Raw genomic sequence first — 27832 nt, 5'->3', positions numbered from 1 at the left:
AGGTGGGCAGCAGCAGGGATGGGCATTGTGAGCCATTGGGCGGGTCTGTGGGGTCGGCCATTGTGAGCCACTAGCCTGACTTGGTTGTTTCCTGGCAACCAGGTGACACAGGAGGCTTTGTGGGTACTGGGCATCGGCCGGGGCCAGCAGCCTTCAATCAGTAGCTGGTAGTGGAAGGAGGAGCTCTGACTACACTCTCACGACTGTTTTTGTGCCTCTTGGTGCTTTCTGTGTCCCTTTCTTTTTGAAATAAGACAGAAGGTCCCCAACTTCATAGACATAGAGAGATCCCATCTTATTTGTTTTTTAAAATAAATGGAAAAGTGAGGGGGAGCCTTGTGAGGATGATGGGAGAGGGCTTCCAGAGAGGAAATTCTTCTTTGGAATTCCTGAAATGGGAACAAACTTGTTTTGGGAAAAGGGCAGAAAGACACAAAGGTGGCTGCAGCAGAGTGAAATGAATGTCATGGGCTAAGGCCTTGTACACGTAGTGAGCAATGACAAAGAATACGGACTTTAGTTGAGATGGGAAACCACTGGAGGATTATAGCCTGGGGATTACTGTTAATTCTCCAAGAAAAAGACTGACCAGTGGCTCTGTGAGAACATACTGTAATGCAGGCAAGGGTGGAAGCAGGGAGACCGGCAAGGAGGCTGGTGGCGTAGTTCAGGTGAGAGTCAACAGTGAAGAGACAAACAATAGTGACCTGAAACAGGCTGACTTGAGAATCTCTAGATTCATGTGAACCTAAAAGTAGGTAATAAAGTGGTAAATAGACAAGTCACAGAAAAAGAAATGCAGATGATCCTTAAACACATCTTCACACATAAGAGAAAGGCAAATGACAACTATACTGCAGTGTCTCTCCTATTGAGTGAAATTCCAAAAACGTGGCAATACATTCTTTGGTTTAGCTGTAAGGAAAGTTGCATGCATAGATTGCTGGTGGAAATGCAAAATGGCTCGACTCCACGAAGGGGAATTTGGCACAATCTCACAACCTTGCAAATGCGTTTAAACCGGAAATCCTACTTTGAGGCATTTTATCCGGAGGGTATCCTCCATAAATATGAAACAACCTATGCACAAAGTCCTTGTTGCAGTATTTTCAATAGCTCAATATTGGAAATTACTGAAATGCCTAGTAAGGAACTAGTAAAATTAACTGGTACTTCCACCTACAGGAGAACTATGGAGCTGTAAACAAGGGTAAGATGTCTTTTTACTGCTATGGAGCGATTCCCCAGATAGGTTACATAGAAAAGCATAAAGGGAAAACATGCAGTAACATACATGAAAGAAAGCAGGGGGAACAATGTGTGATTATTAAAACAAACACAAAAACAACGCTGGGGAATTCTTGATGCTGACCTGTGACTATTTTCTCCTTAACTTCAGTGGGTAGCCAAAGTGTCTATTTTCTCAAAATGTTATTTTGCTATGGGTTTTCCAAAGGATGTTAACTGTTTACTTTTCACCCAGAAGCCTTGCTTTGTAATTGATTGTGCCTTATGTAGTAAATAGACTGCTCCTGCATTTTATTTGATCCTCTCAATGTTTTAAGTTAGGTGTAATATGGGAATTTTCCTTGTGTCACATATGAGAAGGCTGGTTCTAAGAAGTATAAAGTGAGTTTTTCAAGGTTTGAAAAAATAAGAGTCAGATCAAGAATGTACATTCTAGACATGGCATATAAAACTAGAATTTATTAAAAGGTGTGTATGAGCTGCTTTGGTTACTACCTCTTTAAAAAAAAATTCCTTTAGTTTATTAAAGTAGTTAAGCCTCAGGATTAAAACAGTAGCATTAGATAATGAGAAATAAAATGGAGATACTTGTAACTCAGTAATGCTTTTTATTTTTAAGAGACAGGGTCTTGCTTTGTCACCCAGGCTGGAGTGCCAGGTGACAATCTTGTTTTTGTGTTGGGTTTACCCAAAAGAGTTTAGCCATGGAGCTCTGATTACTTTAAAATTCTAAGATGAAGCTTAGATTATGAATGTAGATATTTCTCATTATTGACACAGCATCCTGAATGTAACTCACTGAATGTAATCTCATTAAAATGCACACTTAATAATTAAAATAATAAATATGGATGCTTCACTACAATCTGAAAAACACAACAGGGTAGATGATCAATGTAGTGGCAGGATATGTAGATCCACAAAAGTCAAATGATCTTGTAACATTTCATAAAATTGGGGATTTGCCTGTACTTTAAATGGGGAGGAGGTGTGATGAGATGCTATCGCTGAACCATACAGTGCCGTTCTGTATGAAACTGTTCTTCAGGTGACACTGGTGAGGTTGCCCTAGTTGGAAAGCCAAGGCTCTTTCATTTCTTTCTGCCCCTCTCCTTTGCCTTCCTTCAACACCAAGGAGAATGGTCCAGCAGCAGCTCAGTCCATGCCTGTCAACCGCCCACCTCCACACTCCAGCCCCGGTCCACACCCTGCAAGGCTCCTTGTGAGATTCCTCAGCAGCACTAATGCACTGACTGTCACTATGTTCTCCTAGATTTGGTCAAAGATCTCAGTGAAGGCCCACCTGTCCATCTTGTCCCAGATGTGGGACCCGCCCACGAGGCTGAGATTGCTATCCCTGCAGCAACCGCAGCACCAGCCACAGCACCAGCCTCCACCCCGGCAAAGCGGGCCAAATGGGATTTGAGAGCAAGGAAGGCCCAACTCATGCAGTACCTAGGCCTCCTGAAGACGCGGAAGACACCGGAGACGCCCAAAGGTAAAGAAGCCATGGGTGCCATTTGCTCTCTGGCATCTCTCTGGCCACCGCCGCCCCCACCCCTTTGCAGTCCCTCACCCTCAGAGACATCATCAGCTTCCAGCTCCCTCCTGCCCATGGCCAGCTTTCCCAGGGCTAGGCATGGGGGACAAAGGCTCGTTCTGCCTCTTGTCTTTGTTGTTGAGCCTTCTTTGTTGAGGCTTTTCTGGTCTAGTCCCTCCCTTTTCTCAGTAAAATTTCAAATACTCCAGTTTTGGAGTCCCCATCCCATTCTCTATCCTTACCCATCCAGCTGGTCTGGTACCTAAGTGAAGGAGCCAGTTAAGGGCCCAATTCTTTCTTTTCTCCCATTCCTTAAGGTAGCTAATAATTGGGATAATTTAGACTCAAATATGTGGAGACTTCTTAAATTCAAAATACACTTTGCCATAGAAGGGATTACATGGTATTCTTCATAGATGGGTTTAAGTCACATTGACAGAAGCTGCTTTATTTCTTCCAATTGTACTTTGAAGAAAGAAGGACAAAAACTTGGGGGACATGCTTAAAATGACTGCAAAAGGTATGAAATGTTACTGCCAGAGCTGTAAAGAAGTTGTTTTTGTGTTGGGTTTACCCAAAAGAGTTTAGCCATGGAGCTCTGATTACTTTAAAATTCCCACTTGGACATGAGTGTGTCTTCAGCCCTAGAACACTGTAGTCCCTGTTTCATAGACAAGGAAGGGAAAGTGTGATGTGTCCTAGGGTTTCATTCAAGTCACAGTCATCACGCTTTATCGAGAGTGGGACCAGGGCTCTAGGAGTTGCTATGGTCAAGTTGAAGACAAAAACTAACACTTGTAAGACAGGAGAGAAGCATTTACTTACAAAAGCAGTCTGAAATTTGTGTGTAACTACATTTGGTGAGCAAATGAAAGCTGCCAGACTCAGGAAAACAGAGATGCTAATGGCACTGACTTTAGTAACCAGGGTTTTCTATTGAGTTCATTGCCCAGGGTGACTTCCAATAACAACGCCCACCCCCCTGCACTTTTCCCAGGACTGGAAAGCTCAGGCAGCCCAGGACGAATAGTGCAGTCACCACAGAGGGGCAGGGTGGCCACAAGGTGGGCAGCAGCAGGGATGGGCATTGTGAGCCATTGGGCGGGTCTGTGGGGTCGGCCATTGTGAGCCACTAGCCTGACTTGGTTGTTTCCTGGCAACCAGGTGACACAGGAGGCTTTGTGGGTACTGGGCATCGGCCGGGGCCAGCAGCCTTCAATCAGTAGCTGGTAGTGGAAGGAGGAGCTCTGACTACACTCTCACGACTGTTTTTGTGCCTCTTGGTGCTTTCTGTGTCCCTTTCTTTTTGAAATAAGACAGAAGGTCCCCAACTTCATAGACATAGAGAGATCCCATCTTATTTGTTTTTTAAAATAAATGGAAAAGTGAGGGGGAGCCTTGTGAGGATGATGGGAGAGGGCTTCCAGAGAGGAAATTCTTCTTTGGAATTCCTGAAATGGGAACAAACTTGTTTTGGGAAAAGGACAGAAAGACACAAAGGTGGCTGCAGCAGAGTGAAATGAATGTCATGGGCTAAGGCCTTGTACACGTAGTGAGCAATGACAAAGAATATGGACTTTAGTTGAGATGGGAAACCACTGGAGGATTATAGCCTGGGGATTACTGTTAATTCTCCAAGAAAAAGACTGACCAGTGGCTCTGTGAGAACATACTGTAATGCAGGCAAGGGTGGAAGCAGGGAGACCGGCAAGGAGGCTGGTGGCGTAGTTCAGGTGAGAGTCAACAGTGAAGAGACAAACAATAGTGACCTGAAACAGGCTGACTTGAGAATCTCTAGATTCATGTGAACCTAAAAGTAGGTAATAAAGTGGTAAATAGACAAGTCACAGAAAAAGAAATGCAGATGATCCTTAAACACATCTTCACACATAAGAGAAAGGCAAATGACAACTATACTGCAGTGTCTCTCCTATTGAGTGAAATTCCAAAAACGTGGCAATACATTCTTTGGTTTAGCTGTAAGGAAAGTTGCATGCATAGATTGCTGGTGGAAATGCAAAATGGCTCGACTCCACGAAGGGGAATTTGGCACAATCTCACAACCTTGCAAATGCGTTTAAACCGGAAATCCTACTTTGAGGCATTTTATCCGGAGGGTATCCTCCATAAATATGAAACAACCTATGCACAAAGTCCTTGTTGCAGTATTTTCAATAGCTCAATATTGGAAATTACTGAAATGCCTAGTAAGGAACTAGTAAAATTAACTGGTACTTCCACCTACAGGAGAACTATGGAGCTGTAAACAAGGGTAAGATGTCTTTTTACTGCTATGGAGCGATTCCCCAGATAGGTTACATAGAAAAGCATAAAGGGAAAACATGCAGTAACATACATGAAAGAAAGCAGGGGGAACAATGTGTGATTATTAAAACAAACACAAAAACAACGCTGGGGAATTCTTGATGCTGACCTGTGACTATTTTCTCCTTAACTTCAGTGGGTAGCCAAAGTGTCTATTTTCTCAAAATGTTATTTTGCTATGGGTTTTCCAAAGGATGTTAACTGTTTACTTTTCACCCAGAAGCCTTGCTTTGTAATTGATTGTGCCTTATGTAGTAAATAGACTGCTCCTGCATTTTATTTGATCCTCTCAATGTTTTAAGTTAGGTGTAATATGGGAATTTTCCTTGTGTCACATATGAGAAGGCTGGTTCTAAGAAGTATAAAGTGAGTTTTTCAAGGTTTGAAAAAATAAGAGTCAGATCAAGAATGTACATTCTAGACATGGCATATAAAACTAGAATTTATTAAAAGGTGTGTATGAGCTGCTTTGGTTACTACCTCTTTAAAAAAAAATTCCTTTAGTTTATTAAAGTAGTTAAGCCTCAGGATTAAAACAGTAGCATTAGATAATGAGAAATAAAATGGAGATACTTGTAACTCAGTAATGCTTTTTATTTTTAAGAGACAGGGTCTTGCTTTGTCACCCAGGCTGGAGTGCCAGGTGACAATCTTGTTTTTGTGTTGGGTTTACCCAAAAGAGTTTAGCCATGGAGCTCTGATTACTTTAAAATTCTAAGATGAAGCTTAGATTATGAATGTAGATATTTCTCATTATTGACACAGCATCCTGAATGTAACTCACTGAATGTAATCTCATTAAAATGCACACTTAATAATTAAAATAATAAATATGGATGCTTCACTACAATCTGAAAAACACAACAGGGTAGATGATCAATGTAGTGGCAGGATATGTAGATCCACAAAAGTCAAATGATCTTGTAACATTTCATAAAATTGGGGATTTGCCTGTACTTTAAATGGGGAGGAGGTGTGATGAGATGCTATCGCTGAACCATACAGTGCCGTTCTGTATGAAACTGTTCTTCAGGTGACACTGGTGAGGTTGCCCTAGTTGGAAAGCCAAGGCTCTTTCATTTCTTTCTGCCCCTCTCCTTTGCCTTCCTTCAACACCAAGGAGAATGGTCCAGCAGCAGCTCAGTCCATGCCTGTCAACCGCCCACCTCCACACTCCAGCCCCGGTCCACACCCTGCAAGGCTCCTTGTGAGATTCCTCAGCAGCACTAATGCACTGACTGTCACTATGTTCTCCTAGATTTGGTCAAAGATCTCAGTGAAGGCCCACCTGTCCATCTTGTCCCAGATGTGGGACCCGCCCACGAGGCTGAGATTGCTATCCCTGCAGCAACCGCAGCACCAGCCACAGCACCAGCCTCCACCCCGGCAAAGCGGGCCAAATGGGATTTGAGAGCAAGGAAGGCCCAACTCATGCAGTACCTAGGCCTCCTGAAGACGCGGAAGACACCGGAGACGCCCAAAGGTAAAGAAGCCATGGGTGCCATTTGCTCTCTGGCATCTCTCTGGCCACCGCCGCCCCCACCCCTTTGCAGTCCCTCACCCTCAGAGACATCATCAGCTTCCAGCTCCCTCCTGCCCATGGCCAGCTTTCCCAGGGCTAGGCATGGGGGACAAAGGCTCGTTCTGCCTCTTGTCTTTGTTGTTGAGCCTTCTTTGTTGAGGCTTTTCTGGTCTAGTCCCTCCCTTTTCTCAGTAAAATTTCAAATACTCCAGTTTTGGAGTCCCCATCCCATTCTCTATCCTTACCCATCCAGCTGGTCTGGTACCTAAGTGAAGGAGCCAGTTAAGGGCCCAATTCTTTCTTTTCTCCCATTCCTTAAGGTAGCTAATAATTGGGATAATTTAGACTCAAATATGTGGAGACTTCTTAAATTCAAAATACACTTTGCCATAGAAGGGATTACATGGTATTCTTCATAGATGGGTTTAAGTCACATTGACAGAAGCTGCTTTATTTCTTCCAATTGTACTTTGAAGAAAGAAGGACAAAAACTTGGGGGACATGCTTAAAATGACTGCAAAAGGTATGAAATGTTACTGCCAGAGCTGTAAAGAAGTTGTTTTTGTGTTGGGTTTACCCAAAAGAGTTTAGCCATGGAGCTCTGATTACTTTAAAATTCCCACTTGGACATGAGTGTGTCTTCAGCCCTAGAACACTGTAGTCCCTGTTTCATAGACAAGGAAGGGAAAGTGTGATGTGTCCTAGGGTTTCATTCAAGTCACAGTCATCACGCTTTATCGAGAGTGGGACCAGGGCTCTAGGAGTTGCTATGGTCAAGTTGAAGACAAAAACTAACACTTGTAAGACAGGAGAGAAGCATTTACTTACAAAAGCAGTCTGAAATTTGTGTGTAACTACATTTGGTGAGCAAATGAAAGCTGCCAGACTCAGGAAAACAGAGATGCTAATGGCACTGACTTTAGTAACCAGGGTTTTCTATTGAGTTCATTGCCCAGGGTGACTTCCAATAACAACGCCCACCCCCCTGCACTTTTCCCAGGACTGGAAAGCTCAGGCAGCCCAGGACGAATAGTGCAGTCACCACAGAGGGGCAGGGTGGCCACAAGGTGGGCAGCAGCAGGGATGGGCATTGTGAGCCATTGGGCGGGTCTGTGGGGTCGGCCATTGTGAGCCACTAGCCTGACTTGGTTGTTTCCTGGCAACCAGGTGACACAGGAGGCTTTGTGGGTACTGGGCATCGGCCGGGGCCAGCAGCCTTCAATCAGTAGCTGGTAGTGGAAGGAGGAGCTCTGACTACACTCTCACGACTGTTTTTGTGCCTCTTGGTGCTTTCTGTGTCCCTTTCTTTTTGAAATAAGACAGAAGGTCCCCAACTTCATAGACATAGAGAGATCCCATCTTATTTGTTTTTTAAAATAAATGGAAAAGTGAGGGGGAGCCTTGTGAGGATGATGGGAGAGGGCTTCCAGAGAGGAAATTCTTCTTTGGAATTCCTGAAATGGGAACAAACTTGTTTTGGGAAAAGGACAGAAAGACACAAAGGTGGCTGCAGCAGAGTGAAATGAATGTCATGGGCTAAGGCCTTGTACACGTAGTGAGCAATGACAAAGAATATGGACTTTAGTTGAGATGGGAAACCACTGGAGGATTATAGCCTGGGGATTACTGTTAATTCTCCAAGAAAAAGACTGACCAGTGGCTCTGTGAGAACATACTGTAATGCAGGCAAGGGTGGAAGCAGGGAGACCGGCAAGGAAGCTGGTGGCGTAGTTCAGGTGAGAGTCAACAGTGAAGAGACAAACAATAGTGACCTGAAACAGGCTGACTTGAGAATCTCTAGATTCATGTGAACCTAAAAGTAGGTAATAAAGTGGTAAATAGACAAGTCACAGAAAAAGAAATGCAGATGATCCTTAAACACATCTTCACACATAAGAGAAAGGCAAATGACAACTATACTGCAGTGTCTCTCCTATTGAGTGAAATTCCAAAAACGTGGCAATACATTCTTTGGTTTAGCTGTAAGGAAAGTTGCATGCATAGATTGCTGGTGGAAATGCAAAATGGCTCGACTCCACGAAGGGGAATTTGGCACAATCTCACAACCTTGCAAATGCGTTTAAACCGGAAATCCTACTTTGAGGCATTTTATCCGGAGGGTATCCTCCATAAATATGAAACAACCTATGCACAAAGTCCTTGTTGCAGTATTTTCAATAGCTCAATATTGGAAATTACTGAAATGCCTAGTAAGGAACTAGTAAAATTAACTGGTACTTCCACCTACAGGAGAACTATGGAGCTGTAAACAAGGGTAAGATGTCTTTTTACTGCTATGGAGCGATTCCCCAGATAGGTTACATAGAAAAGCATAAAGGGAAAACATGCAGTAACATACATGAAAGAAAGCAGGGGGAACAATGTGTGATTATTAAAACAAACACAAAAACAACGCTGGGGAATTCTTGATGCTGACCTGTGACTATTTTCTCCTTAACTTCAGTGGGTAGCCAAAGTGTCTATTTTCTCAAAATGTTATTTTGCTATGGGTTTTCCAAAGGATGTTAACTGTTTACTTTTCACCCAGAAGCCTTGCTTTGTAATTGATTGTGCCTTATGTAGTAAATAGACTGCTCCTGCATTTTATTTGATCCTCTCAATGTTTTAAGTTAGGTGTAATATGGGAATTTTCCTTGTGTCACATATGAGAAGGCTGGTTCTAAGAAGTATAAAGTGAGTTTTTCAAGGTTTGAAAAAATAAGAGTCAGATCAAGAATGTACATTCTAGACATGGCATATAAAACTAGAATTTATTAAAAGGTGTGTATGAGCTGCTTTGGTTACTACCTCTTTAAAAAAAAATTCCTTTAGTTTATTAAAGTAGTTAAGCCTCAGGATTAAAACAGTAGCATTAGATAATGAGAAATAAAATGGAGATACTTGTAACTCAGTAATGCTTTTTATTTTTAAGAGACAGGGTCTTGCTTTGTCACCCAGGCTGGAGTGCCAGGTGACAATCTTGTTTTTGTGTTGGGTTTACCCAAAAGAGTTTAGCCATGGAGCTCTGATTACTTTAAAATTCTAAGATGAAGCTTAGATTATGAATGTAGATATTTCTCATTATTGACACAGCATCCTGAATGTAACTCACTGAATGTAATCTCATTAAAATGCACACTTAATAATTAAAATAATAAATATGGATGCTTCACTACAATCTGAAAAACACAACAGGGTAGATGATCAATGTAGTGGCAGGATATGTAGATCCACAAAAGTCAAATGATCTTGTAACATTTCATAAAATTGGGGATTTGCCTGTACTTTAAATGGGGAGGAGGTGTGATGAGATGCTATCGCTGAACCATACAGTGCCGTTCTGTATGAAACTGTTCTTCAGGTGACACTGGTGAGGTTGCCCTAGTTGGAAAGCCAAGGCTCTTTCATTTCTTTCTGCCCCTCTCCTTTGCCTTCCTTCAACACCAAGGAGAATGGTCCAGCAGCAGCTCAGTCCATGCCTGTCAACCGCCCACCTCCACACTCCAGCCCCGGTCCACACCCTGCAAGGCTCCTTGTGAGATTCCTCAGCAGCACTAATGCACTGACTGTCACTATGTTCTCCTAGATTTGGTCAAAGATCTCAGTGAAGGCCCACCTGTCCATCTTGTCCCAGATGTGGGACCCGCCCACGAGGCTGAGATTGCTATCCCTGCAGCAACCGCAGCACCAGCCACAGCACCAGCCTCCACCCCGGCAAAGCGGGCCAAATGGGATTTGAGAGCAAGGAAGGCCCAACTCATGCAGTACCTAGGCCTCCTGAAGACGCGGAAGACACCGGAGACGCCCAAAGGTAAAGAAGCCATGGGTGCCATTTGCTCTCTGGCATCTCTCTGGCCACCGCCGCCCCCACCCCTTTGCAGTCCCTCACCCTCAGAGACATCATCAGCTTCCAGCTCCCTCCTGCCCATGGCCAGCTTTCCCAGGGCTAGGCATGGGGGACAAAGGCTCGTTCTGCCTCTTGTCTTTGTTGTTGAGCCTTCTTTGTTGAGGCTTTTCTGGTCTAGTCCCTCCCTTTTCTCAGTAAAATTTCAAATACTCCAGTTTTGGAGTCCCCATCCCATTCTCTATCCTTACCCATCCAGCTGGTCTGGTACCTAAGTGAAGGAGCCAGTTAAGGGCCCAATTCTTTCTTTTCTCCCATTCCTTAAGGTAGCTAATAATTGGGATAATTTAGACTCAAATATGTGGAGACTTCTTAAATTCAAAATACACTTTGCCATAGAAGGGATTACATGGTATTCTTCATAGATGGGTTTAAGTCACATTGACAGAAGCTGCTTTATTTCTTCCAATTGTACTTTGAAGAAAGAAGGACAAAAACTTGGGGGACATGCTTAAAATGACTGCAAAAGGTATGAAATGTTACTGCCAGAGCTGTAAAGAAGTTGTTTTTGTGTTGGGTTTACCCAAAAGAGTTTAGCCATGGAGCTCTGATTACTTTAAAATTCCCACTTGGACATGAGTGTGTCTTCAGCCCTAGAACACTGTAGTCCCTGTTTCATAGACAAGGAAGGGAAAGTGTGATGTGTCCTAGGGTTTCATTCAAGTCACAGTCATCACGCTTTATCGAGAGTGGGACCAGGGCTCTAGGAGTTGCTATGGTCAAGTTGAAGACAAAAACTAACACTTGTAAGACAGGAGAGAAGCATTTACTTACAAAAGCAGTCTGAAATTTGTGTGTAACTACATTTGGTGAGCAAATGAAAGCTGCCAGACTCAGGAAAACAGAGATGCTAATGGAACTGACTTTAGTAACCAGGGTTTTCTATTGAGTTCATTGCCCAGGGTGACTTCCAATAACAACGCCCACCCCCCTGCACTTTTCCCAGGACTGGAAAGCTCAGGCAGCCCAGGACGAATAGTGCAGTCACCACAGAGGGGCAGGGTGGCCACAAGGTGGGCAGCAGCAGGGATGGGCATTGTGAGCCATTGGGCGGGTCTGTGGGGTCGGCCATTGTGAGCCACTAGCCTGACTTGGTTGTTTCCTGGCAACCAGGTGACACAGGAGGCTTTGTGGGTACTGGGCATCGGCCGGGGCCAGCAGCCTTCAATCAGTAGCTGGTAGTGGAAGGAGGAGCTCTGACTACACTCTCACGACTGTTTTTGTGCCTCTTGGTGCTTTCTGTGTCCCTTTCTTTTTGAAATAAGACAGAAGGTCCCCAACTTCATAGACATAGAGAGATCCCATCTTATTTGTTTTTTAAAATAAATGGAAAAGTGAGGGGGAGCCTTGTGAGGATGATGGGAGAGGGCTTCCAGAGAGGAAATTCTTCTTTGGAATTCCTGAAATGGGAACAAACTTGTTTTGGGAAAAGGACAGAAAGACACAAAGGTGGCTGCAGCAGAGTGAAATGAATGTCATGGGCTAAGGCCTTGTACACGTAGTGAGCAATGACAAAGAATATGGACTTTAGTTGAGATGGGAAACCACTGGAGGATTATAGCCTGGGGATTACTGTTAATTCTCCAAGAAAAAGACTGACCAGTGGCTCTGTGAGAACATACTGTAATGCAGGCAAGGGTGGAAGCAGGGAGACCGGCAAGGAAGCTGGTGGCGTAGTTCAGGTGAGAGTCAACAGTGAAGAGACAAACAATAGTGACCTGAAACAGGCTGACTTGAGAATCTCTAGATTCATGTGAACCTAAAAGTAGGTAATAAAGTGGTAAATAGACAAGTCACAGAAAAAGAAATGCAGATGATCCTTAAACACATCTTCACACATAAGAGAAAGGCAAATGACAACTATACTGCAGTGTCTCTCCTATTGAGTGAAATTCCAAAAACGTGGCAATACATTCTTTGGTTTAGCTGTAAGGAAAGTTGCATGCATAGATTGCTGGTGGAAATGCAAAATGGCTCGACTCCACGAAGGGGAATTTGGCACATTCTCACAACCTTGCAAATGCGTTTAAACCGGAAATCCTACTTTGAGGCATTTTATCCGGAGGGTATCCTCCATAAATATGAAACAACCTATGCACAAAGTCCTTGTTGCAGTATTTTCAATAGCTCAATATTGGAAATTACTGAAATGCCTAGTAAGGAACTAGTAAAATTAACTGGTACTTCCACCTACAGGAGAACTATGGAGCTGTAAACAAGGGTAAGATGTCTTTTTACTGCTATGGAGCGATTCCCCAGATAGGTTACATAGAAAAGCATAAAGGGAAAACATGCAGTAACATACATGAAAGAAAGCAGGGGGAACAATGTGTGATTATTAAAACAAACACAAAAACAACGCTGGGGAATTCTTGATGCTGACCTGTGACTATTTTCTCCTTAACTTCAGTGGGTAGCCAAAGTGTCTATTTTCTCAAAATGTTATTTTGCTATGGGTTTTCCAAAGGATGTTAACTGTTTACTTTTCACCCAGAAGCCTTGCTTTGTAATTGATTGTGCCTTATGTAGTAAATAGACTGCTCCTGCATTTTATTTGATCCTCTCAATGTTTTAAGTTAGGTGTAATATGGGAATTTTCCTTGTGTCACATATGAGAAGGCTGGTTCTAAGAAGTATAAAGTGAGTTTTTCAAGGTTTGAAAAAATAAGAGTCAGATCAAGAATGTACATTCTAGACATGGCATATAAAACTAGAATTTATTAAAAGGTGTGTATGAGCTGCTTTGGTTACTACCTCTTTAAAAAAAAATTCCTTTAGTTTATTAAAGTAGTTAAGCCTCAGGATTAAAACAGTAGCATTAGATAATGAGAAATAAAATGGAGATACTTGTAACTCAGTAATGCTTTTTATTTTTAAGAGACAGGGTCTTGCTTTGTCACCCAGGCTGGAGTGCCAGGTGACAATCTTGTTTTTGTGTTGGGTTTACCCAAAAGAGTTTAGCCATGGAGCTCTGATTACTTTAAAATTCTAAGATGAAGCTTAGATTATGAATGTAGATATTTCTCATTATTGACACAGCATCCTGAATGTAACTCACTGAATGTAATCTCATTAAAATGCACACTTAATAATTAAAATAATAAATATGGATGCTTCACTACAATCTGAAAAACACAACAGGGTAGATGATCAATGTAGTGGCAGGATATGTAGATCCACAAAAGTCAAATGATCTTGTAACATTTCATAAAATTGGGGATTTGCCTGTACTTTAAATGGGGAGGAGGTGTGATGAGATGCTATCGCTGAACCATACAGTGCCGTTCTGTATGAAACTGTTCTTCAGGTGACACTGGTGAGGTTGCCCTAGTTGGAAAGCCAAGGCTCTTTCATTTCTTTCTGCCCCTCTCCTTTGCCTTCCTTCAACACCAAGGAGAATGGTCCAGCAGCAGCTCAGTCCATGCCTGTCAACCGCCCACCTCCACACTCCAGCCCCGGTCCACACCCTGCAAGGCTCCTTGTGAGATTCCTCAGCAGCACTAATGCACTGACTGTCACTATGTTCTCCTAGATTTGGTCAAAGATCTCAGTGAAGGCCCACCTGTCCATCTTGTCCCAGATGTGGGACCCGCCCACGAGGCTGAGATTGCTATCCCTGCAGCAACCGCAGCACCAGCCACAGCACCAGCCTCCACCCCGGCAAAGCGGGCCAAATGGGATTTGAGAGCAAGGAAGGCCCAACTCATGCAGTACCTAGGCCTCCTGAAGACGCGGAAGACACCGGAGACGCCCAAAGGTAAAGAAGCCATGGGTGCCATTTGCTCTCTGGCATCTCTCTGGCCACCGCCGCCCCCATCCCTTTGCAGTCCCTCACCCTCAGAGACATCATCAGCTTCCAGCTCCCTCCTGCCCATGGCCAGCTTTCCCAGGGCTAGGCATGGGGGACAAAGGCTCGTTCTGCCTCTTGTCTTTGTTGTTGAGCCTTCTTTGTTGAGGCTTTTCTGGTCTAGTCCCTCCCTTTTCTCAGTAAAATTTCAAATACTCCAGTTTTGGAGTCCCCATCCCATTCTCTATTCTTACCCATCCAGCTGGTCTGGTACCTAAGTGAAGGAGCCAGTTAAGGGCCCAATTCTTTCTTTTCTCCCATTCCTTAAGGTAGCTAATAATTGGGATAATTTAGACTCAAATATGTGGAGACTTCTTAAATTCAAAATACACTTTGCCATGGAAGGGATTACATGGTATTCTTCATAGATGGGTTTAAGTCACATTGACAGAAGCTGCTTTATTTCTTCCAATTGTACTTTGAAGAAAGAAGGACAAAAACTTGGGGGACATGCTTAAAATGACTGCAAAAGGTATGAAATGTTACTGCCAGAGCTGTAAAGAAGTTGTTTTTGTGTTGGGTTTACCCAAAAGAGTTTAGCCATGGAGCTCTGATTACTTTAAAATTCCCACTTGGACATGAGTGTGTCTTCAGCCCTAGAACACTGTAGTCCCTGTTTCATAGACAAGGAAGGGAAAGTGTGATGTGTCCTAGGGTTTCATTCAAGTCACAGTCATCACGCTTTATCGAGAGTGGGACCAGGGCTCTAGGAGTTGCTATGGTCAAGTTGAAGACAAAAACTAACACTTGTAAGACAGGAGAGAAGCATTTACTTACAAAAGCAGTCTGAAATTTGTGTGTAACTACATTTGGTGAGCAAATGAAAGCTGCCAGACTCAGGAAAACAGAGATGCTAATGGCACTGACTTTAGTAACCAGGGTTTTCTATTGAGTTCATTGCCCAGGGTGACTTCCAATAACAACGCCCACCCCCCTGCACTTTTCTCAGGACTGGAAAGCTCAGGCAGCCCAGGACGAATAGTGCAGTCACCACAGAGGGGCAGGGTGGCCACAAGGTGGGCAGCAGCAGGGATGAGCATTGTGAGCCATTGGGCGGGTCTGTGGGGTCGGCCATTGTGAGCCACTAGCCTGACTTGGTTGTTTCCTGGCAACCAGGTGACACAGGAGGCTTTGTGGGTACTGGGCATCGGCCGGGGCCAGCAGCCTTCAATCAGTAGCTGGTAGTGGAAGGAGGAGCTCTGACTACACTCTCACGACTGTTTTTGTGCCTCTTGGTGCTTTCTGTGTCCCTTTCTTTTTGAAATAAGACAGAAGGTCCCCAACTTCATAGACATAGAGAGATCCCATCTTATTTGTTTTTTAAAATAAATGGAAAAGTGAGGGGGAGCCTTGTGAGGATGATGGGAGAGGGCTTCCAGAGAGGAAATTCTTCTTTGGAATTCCTGAAATGGGAACAAACTTGTTTTGGGAAAAGGACAGAAAGACACAAAGGTGGCTGCAGCAGAGTGAAATGAATGTCATGGGCTAAGGCCTTGTACACGTAGTGAGCAATGACAAAGAATATGGACTTTAGTTGAGATGGGAAACCACTGGAGGATTATAGCCTGGGGCTTACTGTTAATTCTCCAAGAAAAAGACTGACCAGTGGCTCTGTGAGAACATACTGTAATGCAGGCAAGGGTGGAAGCAGGGAGACCGGCAAGGAGGCTGGTGGCGTAGTTCAGGTGAGAGTCAACAGTGAAGAGACAAACAATAGTGACCTGAAACAGGCTGACTTGAGAATCTCTAGATTCATGTGAACCTAAAAGTAGGTAATAAAGTGGTAAATAGACAAGTCACAGAAAAAGAAATGCAGATGATCCTTAAACACATCTTCACACATAAGAGAAAGGCAAATGACAACTATACTGCAGTGTCTCTCCTATTGAGTGAAATTCCAAAAACGTGTCAATACATTCTTTGGTTTAGCTGTAAGGAAAGTTGCATGCATAGATTGCTGGTGGAAATGCAAAATGGCTCGACTCCACGAAGGGGAATTTGGCACATTCTCACAACCTTGCAAATGCGTTTAAACCGGAAATCCTACTTTGAGGCATTTTATCCGGAGGGTATCCTCCATAAATATGAAACAACCTATGCACAAAGTCCTTGTTGCAGTATTTTCAATAGCTCAATATTGGAAATTACTGAAATGCCTAGTAAGGAACTGGTAAAATTAACTGGTACTTCCACCTACAGGAGAACTATGGAGCTGTAAACAAGGGTAAGATGTCTTTTTACTGCTATGGAGCGATTCCCCAGATAGGTTACATAGAAAAGCATAAAGGGAAAACATGCAGTAACATACATGAAAGAAAGCAGGGGGAACAATGTGTGATTATTAAAACAAACACAAAAACAACGCTGGGGAATTCTTGATGCTGACCTGTGACTATTTTCTCCTTAACTTCAGTGGGTAGCCAAAGTGTCTATTTTCTCAAAATGTTATTTTGCTATGGGTTTTCCAAAGGATGTTAACTGTTTACTTTTCACCCAGAAGCCTTGCTTTGTAATTGATTGTGCCTTATGTAGTAAATAGACTGCTCCTGCATTTTATTTGATCCTCTCAATGTTTTAAGTTAGGTGTAATATGGGAATTTTCCTTGTGTCACATATGAGAAGGCTGGTTCTAAGAAGTATAAAGTGAGTTTTTCAAGGTTTGAAAAAATAAGAGTCAGATCAAGAATGTACATTCTAGACATGGCATATAAAACTAGAATTTATTAAAAGGTGTGTATGAGCTGCTTTGGTTACTACCTCTTTAAAAAAAATTCCTTTAGTTTATTAAAGTAGTTAAGCCTCAGGATTAAAACAGTAGCATTAGATAATGAGAAATAAAATGGAGATACTTGTAACTCAGTAATGCTTTTTATTTTTAAGAGACAGGGTCTTGCTTTGTCACCCAGGCTGGAGTGCCAGGTGACAATCTTGTTTTTGTGTTGGGTTTACCCAAAAGAGTTTAGCCATGGAGCTCTGATTACTTTAAAATTCTAAGATGAAGCTTAGATTATGAATGTAGATATTTCTCATTATTGACACAGCATCCTGAATGTAACTCACTGAATGTAATCTCATTAAAATGCACACTTAATAATTAAAATAATAAATATGGATGCTTCACTACAATCTGAAAAACACAACAGGGTAGATGATCAATGTAGTGGCAGGATATGTAGATCCACAAAAGTCAAATGATCTTGTAACATTTCATAAAATTGGGGATTTGCCTGTACTTTAAATGGGGAGGAGGTGTGATGAGATGCTATCGCTGAACCATACAGTGCCGTTCTGTATGAAACTGTTCTTCAGGTGACACTGGTGAGGTTGCCCTAGTTGGAAAGCCAAGGCTCTTTCATTTCTTTCTGCCCCTCTCCTTTGCCTTCCTTCAACACCAAGGAGAATGGTCCAGCAGCAGCTCAGTCCATGCCTGTCAACCGCCCACCTCCACACTCCAGCCCCGGTCCACACCCTGCAAGGCTCCTTGTGAGATTCCTCAGCAGCACTAATGCACTGACTGTCACTATGTTCTCCTAGATTTGGTCAAAGATCTCAGTGAAGGCCCACCTGTCCATCTTGTCCCAGATGTGGGACCCGCCCACGAGGCTGAGATTGCTATCCCTGCAGCAACCGCAGCACCAGCCACAGCACCAGCCTCCACCCCGGCAAAGCGGGCCAAATGGGATTTGAGAGCAAGGAAGGCCCAACTCATGCAGTACCTAGGCCTCCTGAAGACGCGGAAGACACCGGAGACGCCCAAAGGTAAAGAAGCCATGGGTGCCATTTGCTCTCTGGCATCTCTCTGGCCACCGCCGCCCCCATCCCTTTGCAGTCCCTCACCCTCAGAGACATCATCAGCTTCCAGCTCCCTCCTGCCCATGGCCAGCTTTCCCAGGGCTAGGCATGGGGGACAAAGGCTCGTTCTGCCTCTTGTCTTTGTTGTTGAGCCTTCTTTGTTGAGGCTTTTCTGGTCTAGTCCCTCCCTTTTCTCAGTAAAATTTCAAATACTCCAGTTTTGGAGTCCCCATCCCATTCTCTATTCTTACCCATCCAGCTGGTCTGGTACCTAAGTGAAGGAGCCAGTTAAGGGCCCAATTCTTTCTTTTCTCCCATTCCTTAAGGTAGCTAATAATTGGGATAATTTAGACTCAAATATGTGGAGACTTCTTAAATTCAAAATACACTTTGCCATGGAAGGGATTACATGGTATTCTTCATAGATGGGTTTAAGTCACATTGACAGAAGCTGCTTTATTTCTTCCAATTGTACTTTGAAGAAAGAAGGACAAAAACTTGGGGGACATGCTTAAAATGACTGCAAAAGGTATGAAATGTTACTGCCAGAGCTGTAAAGAAGTTGTTTTTGTGTTGGGTTTACCCAAAAGAGTTTAGCCATGGAGCTCTGATTACTTTAAAATTCCCACTTGGACATGAGTGTGTCTTCAGCCCTAGAACACTGTAGTCCCTGTTTCATAGACAAGGAAGGGAAAGTGTGATGTGTCCTAGGGTTTCATTCAAGTCACAGTCATCACGCTTTATCGAGAGTGGGACCAGGGCTCTAGGAGTTGCTATGGTCAAGTTGAAGACAAAAACTAACACTTGTAAGACAGGAGAGAAGCATTTACTTACAAAAGCAGTCTGAAATTTGTGTGTAACTACATTTGGTGAGCAAATGAAAGCTGCCAGACTCAGGAAAACAGAGATGCTAATGGCACTGACTTTAGTAACCAGGGTTTTCTATTGAGTTCATTGCCCAGGGTGACTTCCAATAACAACGCCCACCCCCCTGCACTTTTCTCAGGACTGGAAAGCTCAGGCAGCCCAGGACGAATAGTGCAGTCACCACAGAGGGGCAGGGTGGCCACAAGGTGGGCAGCAGCAGGGATGAGCATTGTGAGCCATTGGGCGGGTCTGTGGGGTCGGCCATTGTGAGCCACTAGCCTGACTTGGTTGTTTCCTGGCAACCAGGTGACACAGGAGGCTTTGTGGGTACTGGGCATCGGCCGGGGCCAGCAGCCTTCAATCAGTAGCTGGTAGTGGAAGGAGGAGCTCTGACTACACTCTCACGACTGTTTTTGTGCCTCTTGGTGCTTTCTGTGTCCCTTTCTTTTTGAAATAAGACAGAAGGTCCCCAACTTCATAGACATAGAGAGATCCCATCTTATTTGTTTTTTAAAATAAATGGAAAAGTGAGGGGGAGCCTTGTGAGGATGATGGGAGAGGGCTTCCAGAGAGGAAATTCTTCTTTGGAATTCCTGAAATGGGAACAAACTTGTTTTGGGAAAAGGACAGAAAGACACAAAGGTGGCTGCAGCAGAGTGAAATGAATGTCATGGGCTAAGGCCTTGTACACGTAGTGAGCAATGACAAAGAATATGGACTTTAGTTGAGATGGGAAACCACTGGAGGATTATAGCCTGGGGCTTACTGTTAATTCTCCAAGAAAAAGACTGACCAGTGGCTCTGTGAGAACATACTGTAATGCAGGCAAGGGTGGAAGCAGGGAGACCGGCAAGGAGGCTGGTGGCGTAGTTCAGGTGAGAGTCAACAGTGAAGAGACAAACAATAGTGACCTGAAACAGGCTGACTTGAGAATCTCTAGATTCATGTGAACCTAAAAGTAGGTAATAAAGTGGTAAATAGACAAGTCACAGAAAAAGAAATGCAGATGATCCTTAAACACATCTTCACACATAAGAGAAAGGCAAATGACAACTATACTGCAGTGTCTCTCCTATTGAGTGAAATTCCAAAAACGTGTCAATACATTCTTTGGTTTAGCTGTAAGGAAAGTTGCATGCATAGATTGCTGGTGGAAATGCAAAATGGCTCGACTCCACGAAGGGGAATTTGGCACATTCTCACAACCTTGCAAATGCGTTTAAACTGGAAATCCTACTTTGAGGCATTTTATCCGGAGGGTATCCTCCATAAATATGAAACAACCTATGCACAAAGTCCTTGTTGCAGTATTTTCAATAGCTCAATATTGGAAATTACTGAAATGCCTAGTAAGGAACTGGTAAAATTAACTGGTACTTCCACCTACAGGAGAACTATGGAGCTGTAAACAAGGGTAAGATGTCTTTTTACTGCTATGGAGCGATTCCCCAGATAGGTTACATAGAAAAGCATAAAGGGAAAACATGCAGTAACATACATGAAAGAAAGCAGGGGGAACAATGTGTGATTATTAAAACAAACACAAAAACAACGCTGGGGAATTCTTGATGCTGACCTGTGACTATTTTCTCCTTAACTTCAGTGGGTAGCCAAAGTGTCTATTTTCTCAAAATGTTATTTTGCTATGGGTTTTCCAAAGGATGTTAACTGTTTACTTTTCACCCAGAAGCCTTGCTTTGTAATTGATTGTGCCTTATGTAGTAAATAGACTGCTCCTGCATTTTATTTGATCCTCTCAATGTTTTAAGTTAGGTGTAATATGGGAATTTTCCTTGTGTCACATATGAGAAGGCTGGTTCTAAGAAGTATAAAGTGAGTTTTTCAAGGTTTGAAAAAATAAGAGTCAGATCAAGAATGTACATTCTAGACATGGCATATAAAACTAGAATTTATTAAAAGGTGTGTATGAGCTGCTTTGGTTACTACCTCTTTAAAAAAAATTCCTTTAGTTTATTAAAGTAGTTAAGCCTCAGGATTAAAACAGTAGCATTAGATAATGAGAAATAAAATGGAGATACTTGTAACTCAGTAATGCTTTTTATTTTTAAGAGACAGGGTCTTGCTTTGTCACCCAGGCTGGAGTGCCAGGTGACAATCTTGTTTTTGTGTTGGGTTTACCCAAAAGAGTTTAGCCATGGAGCTCTGATTACTTTAAAATTCTAAGATGAAGCTTAGATTATGAATGTAGATATTTCTCATTATTGACACAGCATCCTGAATGTAACTCACTGAATGTAATCTCATTAAAATGCACACTTAATAATTAAAATAATAAATATGGATGCTTCACTACAATCTGAAAAACACAACAGGGTAGATGATCAATGTAGTGGCAGGATATGTAGATCCACAAAAGTCAAATGATCTTGTAACATTTCATAAAATTGGGGATTTGCCTGTACTTTAAATGGGGAGGAGGTGTGATGAGATGCTATCGCTGAACCATACAGTGCCGTTCTGTATGAAACTGTTCTTCAGGTGACACTGGTGAGGTTGCCCTAGTTGGAAAGCCAAGGCTCTTTCATTTCTTTCTGCCCCTCTCCTTTGCCTTCCTTCAACACCAAGGAGAATGGTCCAGCAGCAGCTCAGTCCATGCCTGTCAACCGCCCACCTCCACACTCCAGCCCCGGTCCACACCCCCCAGGGCTCCTTGTGAGATTCCTCAGCAGCACTAATGCACTGACTGTCACTCTATGTTCTCCTAGGTCCCGTTGAAGATGTGCAGGCGTCTGCAGACAGCAGTGGGGAGGAGAAGGTAACATCAGATATTGTAAGATGTATTTCTTTCTCTGGAAGAGAAATGCTTTTTGTTTTTCCTGCGGCTTCTAGAATATCAAGTGAATATCATTTTTGACTGCCATCATGAATCAGGCCTCAGTTGGTGATGGACACTAGCGACCAGTCACTGGAGGTTATGAGCAACTGAGGCCAGATTGACAATGGCAGTCAAAGGACGGCATCACTTACAAACCCTCTGGTAGTGAGTGTATTGCTCAGTTGCATCCTTTTCTCCTTGAAAAATAATTTTGTATTTGCCAGCCAACATGGACACTTGCTGAATATTCCAAGAAAACCCACTGCATTTTCCACAAGCATCCTCTATGCTTTATTTGGGGGCCAGTGACTGGATCACTGTTTCACATCCGGTTTTTCATTTCACCAAGTGAATAAAAGGCCTTTGCCAACAGAACCCAGCATGATCTGTTCCTCATGGTGTTTCTTTTTGTTTTCTCTTATTGCAGGAAACATTTAAGGCCGAGCACGACCACTGTACGTATTCTTTTTTTTTTTAAACAGCTTTATTTAGATGTAGTTGACATGCAAAATAATTCACCCATTTAACGTAGGTGATTCAGTGTTTTTACTATATTCACAGGGTTGTGCAACCATTGTTACAATCTAATCTTAGAACCTCTTTTTTCTCCCTCAAAGAAACCCCACTAGTAGTCACTCCTCTGTTTTTCCCATCTCCCACACCCCTGGATCTAGGCAGCCACGAATGTACTTCCTGTTTCTATAGTACAGTGCCTTTCTGTATTAACCGGTTCTTAGGGCGACTATTTCACATTCATGAGGTTGCCCTAGCTAGAAAGCCAAGGCTCTTTCACTTCTTTCTGCCCTTCCCCTTTGCCTTCCTTCAACACCAAGCAGAATGGTCCAGCAGCAGCTCAGTCCATGCCTGTCAACCGCCCACCTCCACACTCCAGCCCCGGTCCACACCCCCCCAAGGCTCCTTGTGGGATTCCTCAGCAGCACCAATGCACTGACTGTCACTATGTTCTCCTAGATTCGGATGAATATCTCAGTGAAGACTCACTTTACTCACTTGACGATTTTGAAATCCCTATGACACCGGAGATGGTAAGATGCATTTGTTTGTCTGGAAGAGAAATGTTTTTTCTGGGTCCTCTTGCCTTATTAAGGAAATGAAGATATAAAAATCTGACCATGTATATTATAGAAGACAAATACAATTTTTTTGTTGGCTGGAATATCAAGGGAATATCGTATTTGATTGCCGTCGTCCATCAGGTCTTAGTTGATCATGGACTCTAGCGACCGGTCACTGGAGTCTGTGACCAACGGAGTCCTATTGGATGACGGTAGTCAAAAATGAGAGCATCACTTACAAACTGTCTGGTAGTGAGCATATTTCTCAGTAGCAACTTTTTCTTCTTGAAAAATAATCTTGTGTTTGCCAGCCAAGATGGACTTGCTAAATATTCCATGAAAACCCATTGCCTTTTCCACAAGCATCATCTATGCTTCATTCGGGGGGCCAGTGACTTCATCACTGTTTGACATGTTGTTTTCTACTGTCACCAAGTGAATAATAGACCTGTGCCAACAGGGCCCAGCATGATCTGATCCTCATGGCGTTTTCCTTTCTCCTATTGCAGGCAAAGGAGAGATTGGAAGATTACCGCTGTAAGTATATATAGATATATAGATATGTAAATTAGATATATATATGTATATATATATATATATATTTTTTTTTTTTTTGAGACGTAGTCTTGTTCTTTTCCCCTAGGCTGGCTTAAGATGGCAGAATCTCGGCTCAATGAACCCATCAGCCCCCACGTTCGAGGACTTCTCCGGCATTCGTTTTCCAAGTAGCTGGGTTACGGACGGCTGCCATCACGCCCAGCTAAAATCATTTTATGAATGCATATTTCCATCTGGGTGAAAAAAAAATCACAAGCCTCTCTCCCTACTGAGAACCTGTGAACAGTGACCTGCAGTTTGTGGCTGCAGCCAGTCCTCATGGAGCCTGGTGTTCTTACATTTCATTCTGAGGCTCACATTCTCAGTCACCCTGCAGGAGAACAACTGCCCCATCCTGGGTCATTACAGATTGGGCCAATCTATCTGCTGCATCTGAGGAGCTGGGTCCAGCTTCTAAGGTGAATGCATATATTGCTGTATTTCCTGGATAAGGAAGAGGAAAGGAGCTGAGCTCGTGGAGGAAGAAGAGCTAATATTGAATCTGGTGGAGCCAAGATGGCCGAATAGGAACAGCTCCGGTCTCCAGCTCCCAGCCCCAGCGACACAGAAGACGGGTGATTTCTGCATTTCTGCTTGAGGTACCGGTTTCATCTCACTAGGGAGTGCCTAACAGTGGGTGCAGGACAGTTGGTGAAGCGCACTGTGCGCGAGCCGAAGCAGGGCAAGGCATTGCCTCACTCGGGAAGCTCAAGGGGTCAGGGAGTTCCCTTTCCTAGTCAAAGAAAGGGGAAACAGACGGCACCTGGAATATCGGGTCAGTCCCATCCTAATACTGCGCTTTTCCAATGGGCCTGGAAAACGGCACACTAGGAGATTGTGTCCCGCACCTGGCTCGGAGGGTCCTATGCCCACGGAGTCTCGCTGATTGCTAGCACAGCAGTCTGAGATCAAGCTGCAAGGCCACAGCAAGGCTGGGGGAGGGGCGCCCGCCATTGCCCAGGCTTGCTTAGGTAAACAAAGCGGCCAGGAAGCTCGAACTGGGTGGAGCCCACCACAGCTCAAGGAGGCCTGCCTGCCTCTGTAGGCTCCACCTCTGGGGGCAGGGCACAGACAAACAAAAACTCAGCAAGAACCTCCACAGACTTAAATGTCCCTGTCTGACTGACAGCTTTGAAGAGAGTAGTGGTTCTCCCAGCACGCAGCTGGAGATCTGAGAACGGACAGACTGCCTCCTAAAGTGGGTCCCTCACCCCTGAGCAGCCTAACTGGAAGGCACCCCCCCAGTAGGGACAGACTGACACCTCATTCAACCGGGTACTCCTCTGAGACAAAACTTTCAGAGGGACTATCAGACAGCTGAATTTGTGGTCTCACGAAAATCCGCTGTTCTGCAGCCACCGCTGCTGACACCCAGCCAAACAGGGTCAGGAGTGGACCTCTAGTAAACTCCAACAGACCTGCAGCTGAGGGTCCTGTCTGGTAGAAGGAAAACTAACAAACAGAAAGGACATCCACACCAAAAACCCATCTGTACATCACCATCATCAAAGACAAAAGGTAGATAAAACCACAAAGATGGGGAAAAAACAGAGCAAAAAAACTGGAAACTCTAAAAAACAGAGCACCTCTCCTCCTCCAAAGGAACGCAGTTCCTCACCAGCAACGGAACAAAGCTGGATGGAGGATGACTTTGATGAGTTGAGAGAAGAAGGCTTCAGACGATCAAACTACTCTGAGCTACGAGAGGAAATTCAAAACAATAGCAAAGAAGTTAAAAACTTTGAAAAAAATTAGAAGAATGGATAACTAGAATAACCAATGGAGAGAAGGGCTTAAAGGAGCTGATGGAGCTGAAAGCCAAGTTTCGAGAACTACGTGAAGATTGCAGAAGCCTCAGTAGCAGATGCGATCAACTGGAAGAAAGGGTATCGCTGATGGAAGATGAAATGAATGAAATGAAGAGAGAAGGGAAGTTTAGAGAAAAAAGAATAAAAAGAAATGAACAAAGCCTCCAAGAAATTTGGGACTATGTGAAAAGACCAAACCTACGTCTGATTGGTGTACCTGAAAATGATGGGGAGAATGGAACCAAGTTGGAAAACACTCTGCAAGATATTATCCAGGAGACCTTCCCCAATCTAGCAAGGCAGGCCAGCATTCAGATTCAGGAAATACAGAGAATGCCACAAAGATACTTCTCGAGAAGGGCAACTCCAAGACACATAATTGTCAGATTCACCAAAGTTGAAATGAAGGAAAAAATGTTAAGGGCAGCCAGAGAGAAAGGTCGGGTTACCCACAAAGGGAAGCCCATCAGACTAACAGCTGATCTCTCAGCAGAAACTCTACAAGCCAGAAGAGAGTGGGGGCCGATATTCAACATTCTTAAAGAAAAGAATTTTCAACCCAGAATTTCCTATCCCGCCAAACTAAGCTTCATAAGTGAAGGAGAAATAAAATACTTTACAGACAAGCAAACGCTGAGTGATTTTGTCACCACCAGGCCTGCCCTAAAAGAGCTCCTGAAGGAAGCACTAAACATGGAAAGGAACAACCAGTACCAGCCACTGCAAAAACATGCCAAATTGTAAAGACCATCGAGGCTAGGAAGAAACTATAGCAACTAACAAGCAAAATAACCAACTAACATCATAATGACAGGATCAGATTCACACATAACAATATTAACGTTAAATGTAAGTGGGCTAAATGCTCCAATTAAAAGACACAGACTGGCAAACTGGATAAGGAGTCAGGACCCATCAGTGTGCTGTATTCAGGAAACCCATCTCACGTGCAGAGACACACATAGACTCAAAACAAAGGGATGGAGGAAGATCTATCAAGCAACTGGAAAACAAAAAAAGGCAGGGGTTGCAATCCTAGTCTCTGATAAAATAGACTTTAAACCAACAAAGATCAAAAGAGACAAAGAAGGCCATTACATAGTGGTAAAGGGATCAATTCAACAAGAAGAGCTAACTATCCTAAATATATATGCACCCAACACAGGAGCACCAAGATTCATAAAGCAAGTCCTGAGTGACCTACAAAGGGACTTAAACTCCCACACAATAATAATGGGAGATTTTAACACCCCACTGTCAACATTAGACAGATCAACGAGACAGAAAGTTAACAAGGATATCCAGGACTTGAACTCAGCTCTGCACCAAGCAGACCTAATAGACATCTACAGAACTCTCCACCCCAAGTCAACAGAATATACATTTTTTTCAGCACCACACCACACCTATTCTAAAATGGACCACATAGTTGGAAGTAAAGCTCTCCTCAGCAAATGTAAAAGAACAGAAATTATAACAAACTGTCTCTCAGACCACAGTGCAATCAAACTAGAACTCAGGATTAAGAAACTCACTCAAAACCGCTCAACTACATGGAAACTGAACAACCTGCTCCTGAATGACTATTGGGTACATAATGAAATGAAGGCAGAAATAAAGATGTTCTTTGAAACCAACGAGAACAAAGACACAACATACCAGAATCTCTGGGACACGTTCAAAGCAGTGTGTAGAGGGAAATTTATAGCACTAAATGCCCACAAGAGAAAGCAGGAAAGATCCAAAATTGACACCCTAACATCACAATTAAAAGAACTAGAAAAGCAAGAGCAAACACATTCAAAAGCTAGCAGAAGGCTAGAAATAACTAAAATCAGAGCAGAACTGAAGTAAATAGAGACACAAAAAACCCTTCAAAAAATTAATGAATCCAGGAGCTGGTTTTTTGAAAAGATCAACAAAATTGATGGACCGCTAGCAAGATTAATAAAGAAGAAAAGAGAGAAGAATCAAATAGATGCAATAAAAAACGAAAAAGGGGATATCACCACCGATCCCACAGAAATACAATCTACCATCAGAGAATACTACAAACACCTCTATGCAAATAAACTAGAAAATCTAGAAGAAATGGATAAATTCCTGAACAAATACATCCTCCCAAGACTAAACCAGGAAGAAGTTGAATCTCTGAATAGACCAATAACAGGTTCTGAAATTGTGGCAATAATCAATAGCTTACCAACCAAAAAGAGTCCAGGACCTGATGGATTCACAGCTGAATTCTACCAGAGGTACAAGGAGGAACTGGTACCATTCCTTCTGAAACTATTCCAATCGATAGAAAAAGAGGGAATCCTCCCTAACACATTTTACGAAGCCAGCATCGTCCTGATACCAAAACCTGGCAGAGACATAACCAAAAAAGAGAATTTCAGACCAATATCCTTGATGAACATTGATGCAAAAATCCTCAATAAAATACTGGCAAACCGAATCCAGCAGCACA

At 43.3% G+C, this 27832-nt stretch overlaps 1 protein-coding gene and 1 long non-coding RNA gene across 5 annotated transcripts in view; one reads left to right on the top strand and one right to left on the bottom strand.

Annotated features, from left to right (window-relative positions):
• LOC129467499 (uncharacterized) overlaps positions 1-23790 on the top strand; it is a 49863-nt gene extending 26073 nt beyond the window's left edge. The window contains exons 8-17 of one of the 4 annotated variants that reach the window (XM_063622695.1): positions 2522-2746; positions 6372-6596; positions 10222-10446; positions 14072-14296; positions 17921-18145; positions 21772-21821; positions 22309-22336; positions 22854-22927; positions 23467-23494; positions 23601-23790. In XM_063622695.1, the coding sequence (XP_063478765.1) occupies positions 2522-2746; positions 6372-6596; positions 10222-10446; positions 14072-14296; positions 17921-18145; positions 21772-21821; positions 22309-22336; positions 22854-22927; positions 23467-23494; positions 23601-23686 (1391 nt within the window). In that variant the 3' untranslated portion in view covers positions 23687-23790. Of the gene's footprint in view, positions 1-2521; positions 2747-6371; positions 6597-10221; positions 10447-14071; positions 14297-17920; positions 18146-21771; positions 21936-22308; positions 22337-22853; positions 22928-23466; positions 23495-23600 lie in introns of those variants that run through there. The other 3 variants (XM_063622698.1, XM_063622697.1, XM_063622696.1) reach the window with 3 other exon arrangements.
• Positions 1-27832, bottom strand: part of LOC134733460 (uncharacterized) — a 55444-nt gene that overhangs the window by 16292 nt on the left and 11320 nt on the right. The window lies entirely within an intron of this gene.

This window comes from Symphalangus syndactylus, chromosome 18, assembly GCF_028878055.3.
Source record: "Symphalangus syndactylus isolate Jambi chromosome 18, NHGRI_mSymSyn1-v2.1_pri, whole genome shotgun sequence".
Lineage (NCBI taxonomy): Eukaryota > Metazoa > Chordata > Mammalia > Primates > Hylobatidae > Symphalangus > Symphalangus syndactylus.
Note: the sequence above shows the minus strand (reverse complement) of the source record. Positions and strands in the feature narration are given on the sequence as shown.